The 3733-nt window shown below is 43.0% G+C and overlaps 1 protein-coding gene across 1 annotated transcript in view; it reads right to left on the bottom strand.

The window, feature by feature from the left end:
• Positions 1–2991, bottom strand: part of troap (trophinin associated protein) — a 13005-nt gene extending 10014 nt beyond the window's left edge. Inside the window, exons 1-10 of the mRNA XM_005732654.2 lie at positions 2937–2991; positions 2608–2706; positions 2051–2288; positions 1526–1958; positions 1223–1341; positions 1052–1103; positions 598–743; positions 439–493; positions 246–334; positions 79–150 (exon numbers count right to left, since the gene is read on the bottom strand). Coding sequence (XP_005732711.1) covers positions 79–150; positions 246–334; positions 439–493; positions 598–743; positions 1052–1103; positions 1223–1341; positions 1526–1958; positions 2051–2288; positions 2608–2669 — 1266 coding nt within the window. The 5' untranslated portion in view covers positions 2670–2706; positions 2937–2991. The remainder of the gene's footprint in view (positions 1–78; positions 151–245; positions 335–438; positions 494–597; positions 744–1051; positions 1104–1222; positions 1342–1525; positions 1959–2050; positions 2289–2607; positions 2707–2936) is intronic.
• Between the last annotated feature and the right edge of the window lie 742 nt (positions 2992–3733).

Consider the following 3733-nt stretch of genomic DNA (forward strand, 5'->3'; position numbering starts at 1 on the left):
ACACACACACACACACACACACACACACACACACACACGGTATAAAATAATAGGTTAAGTCAGGGTTTCCCATCTCACCTCCTGTTGGGGCTGAAGGTTGGTTTTGCAACTCTTGAATCCAGGAGTGCTGTATGGCGACTGATGCCATTTCTGCAAACAGAAGCATTATGAGTTAACGCGGTGATTGTGCACAACACAACAGACTACCTGGACAGAGTGCCAACATACAATAAATACATACTGACCATAGCAGACAGGGGCTGATGTCTGGTGTTGCGGACTCTCTGTGGGGTCCATTTGTTCAGCGCCGTCTCTTTGAGTGCTGCTGATGCTGCTGCTCAGGAGAAAAAAGCCACGTCACATCAGATTAAAAGGACAACGAGATAAGAGTGCTTTGGGTTTTATAAAGATAACGAGTGGAGCAATGCTGCGTCTTACTTGCTGGCACAGCAGTCGCCTCTGGACGATTTTTTCTAACCGGCACTCTCTGAGCCTGAAGACAGAAGAAATTATTTCAAAGGCAGCACTTAAAAAGCAAAAAAGCAATAACAACAATGTAACAAGTATGAGGAAGTACAGAAGTGAACACAAATTTACTGTGTAGATTGAAGTCGCCCTGCTTGGTGGACAGACTGAACTTCGGGGTGTTGTGCCCACGGGCCCTCCGGCTTTCACTCCCTCGTTCTGGAGGATGCTTTGCAGCGCAGCGGGGTCTGGAGAGAACTGCACAGACTTCACTGATCCTGTGAGAAAAGTACAGACAACAATCATTTAAATAATATGACGTAAGTGTAATACTGAACATTATGAACACCCAACTAACACTGCCTGATGTTTAGTTTGAATAAAATTGGCTTCCAGTTAATGAGACTCATAATTGTGGCATTTTTCCTTGGGGATTTTACACAGGACGAGAGAACACACACGTATAGTGAGATATATTTATATAGTATTTCAAAGGGACTGCTCAGCCATCTACTATAAAATAAGTCTTTTACAATGTTCACATGTATGTGCCAAGCGCATGCTGTGTTCTCCATCTTACACTGACCTGCAGGGGCTCCAGCTTTCTGTCGGCTCGCCATGACGGACACTCGCTGGGGCTGCACACATGATCATTGGACACCTTTAAAAAATGTTTACCTGCTGCAACTATGGGCATTAAAAACAAGCAAACAAAAAAAAGCATGATAAAGAATGCACCGCTGTGAATCCAACTCACAAAATAGTTGTACGGTTTGGACTGTGGAGTCGTAGGCGCCGGACCTGTGACGCCCACTCCTTCGTTCCGGAGGATGCTAAGCAAAGCCGCGTGGTCAGGCTGGAAGTTCTCCCCCTTTTCTATAATGCAAAAGAAAAAAGCCCAAGAGAAACTCTCTTAATATCTTCATTTTCACTAGACAAAATAAATGGATTTCCATGGATTTAAAGGAGTGAGGGAAATACGGCCTGCAAGCTTTAAGTGATTATCCACAAAATATAGGTGGAAGTTTGTGCCTTAGATGCGATAAATAAACAAGCTTACCACCTTTTGAAGAATTGCACTGCGTGGTCCGACTAGCATGTGCTGTTTTTGAATGGTCTTTTAGACTGAGCAGGTTCATGCTATTCAAATAGACCTCTGCACTGGGAGCAGGCTGTGCAGAAGTAGCAGCACTACCAGGACGGGATGACATAGCGGTGGACAAAGATGAAGTCTGAAATGTGCTGGAAGGCCCAGTTGGTCCCGATAGGTGGGAAGCATCTTCTGTTGTCTTTCCGAGAGGCTTCCCTGCAGCTTTGGTTGAATCCTTGTTGCCCTTTAAAGCGGTTGGATGTTTAGACGGTTTTGTGTTTGCATGAGTCCAAAGCGTTGGGACAGCCAGAGGTTGGTTTTCAGCAGCCGTTCTTGTGCTTTTGGGCTGTGACAGATTAAAAGGTACAGGCCGAGTGAGTGGCTTTTTCTTCGGCGCTTTTCGCTGCAGAAAAAGGAAAATGCTTATTAAACACATCAGACTAACCCGAGTAAATAAAAATATGGAAATCTACAGGATCAAAAGGAGATGCTTACAGCCAGAGGTTTCTCCTCCCACCTGCAGTGGGACTGACTGAAGTCCGAGGGAGTCTGAAGATGGAGGGACTTTGCAAGCACCGGAAGCCTGCTTATACCTGCTTGCAGAGGTGCCTTTTTACCAGTGGCTGAGCTTCCTGGATCTTTGTTCTCAATATCTTTATTGGAAAGGTGAGATGCTGACATGGGTTTGGAAGGCTTTGGGTCTGCTACCTTTTTGTTTTGTTCATTCTTCATTCTGAAAAAAGAAAAACGGTCAGCTTTGTCACACAACCCAGCTCGAGGCTGGGAAATCACCAGAGGCAGCATGCAAAGGGGGAAAAAAGGGGGGAAAAACTGATCCAAGGACAAAGAAAACCAGACAAGATGGGAGGCAGATACAGGAGAGGAACAAGCTGCCTGACATTTTTAATACCAGTACTGATTTGATACCTGAGATTTAGAAAGGTATATTTTACTATGAGACAAACAAATAAACACGCTTCGGTAGACAGACCAAATAAGTCCCAGCTCTTAAATTCTATATCAGTAACTGCGGCTCAAATCATCAGTCTCACCTCATAAAGTCACTGCGGATTTTATTCTGACTCTGTTGACGAAGGATTGGAGAAGAGTCCATGATGAGGAGATAAAGCTGTGAGGAGCAACTGAAGCAACTAAAGACAGAAAGAAATTAAAGCTGAGCAACCAAAATACCAAACAAGGGTAGTATGGAGATGGGCAAAAGACACCAAGCATGCAATGAAAACAACAACAAAAAAGACACACAAGACTTTAAAACGTTAACATGAGCTAATTTAAAGTTCTCAAACAATCTGTCTAATCGTAAAAGCGCATGCCTGTTAGTAACACAGTACAAACCATCGTGCTGACTTGTGAAAATTACCCCAGAGAAGCTAGCTTTACCCCGATCACAAGCCTGGCTACATACGGACCTTCTGTGTTCTTATAATTCAACAGAGTATCCGTTTCTTCCTTCCGATCATCCAGTAAAGTATTTCAGACCGGAACAGCTCCAAATGTTTTGGTTTATCGGGTGTTTTGTGCAGATTTAAAAACCACTAGCCCCGTCTATTCTCACCACAGTGGGCTGTCAACTTCCTGGACTCATATGAGTTTGTAAAAAGCGCGCTTTGCCATTGGTCGAAATAAGAATCCGTATCAGCCAATGGCCGCGTGCGCTTTAGTCAGGATAACGTCTTCTACCAATGAGAAATGGAGTTTCATAAACAACTCCATGGTAACGACGCGAAAGTTGTTTTACCACGTGACAGCGTGTTGCCGCGGCTTCCCCCTATGTGCAAAGTACAGACATTCAGAGAAATCTATAATAATAATAATAATAATAATAATAATAATACAATCTACATAAAGCGGAGCCATTTCAAGGATATAGACTTCCAGAGCTAAAGTAAGTGGAGTTTGATTTATTTGACAAATCATGAGGAATATTAGAAGAATTTTAGATTTTTTGTTATTTTTATTTTATATTCAGATATTTTAATATAAAAATTGTTTAAATCAATGGGATCACGTCAGTTACTGACGTAATGGTTTTGTTGTTGTTTTTAATTTACATTTTGTCACGGTCTGGGTGGCAGACCGTGGGGGACGTTGGAGAAAAGGACCCAAACGCTGGACTTAGTGCAATGAACAGTGCACTTATTTACAGTGGGGGTAAAT

Source organism: Pundamilia nyererei, unplaced genomic scaffold, assembly GCF_000239375.1.
Source record: "Pundamilia nyererei isolate P.nyererei 1_Seehausen unplaced genomic scaffold, PunNye1.0 scaffold00047, whole genome shotgun sequence".
In the NCBI taxonomy this organism is placed as follows: Eukaryota; Metazoa; Chordata; class Actinopteri; order Cichliformes; family Cichlidae; genus Pundamilia; species Pundamilia nyererei.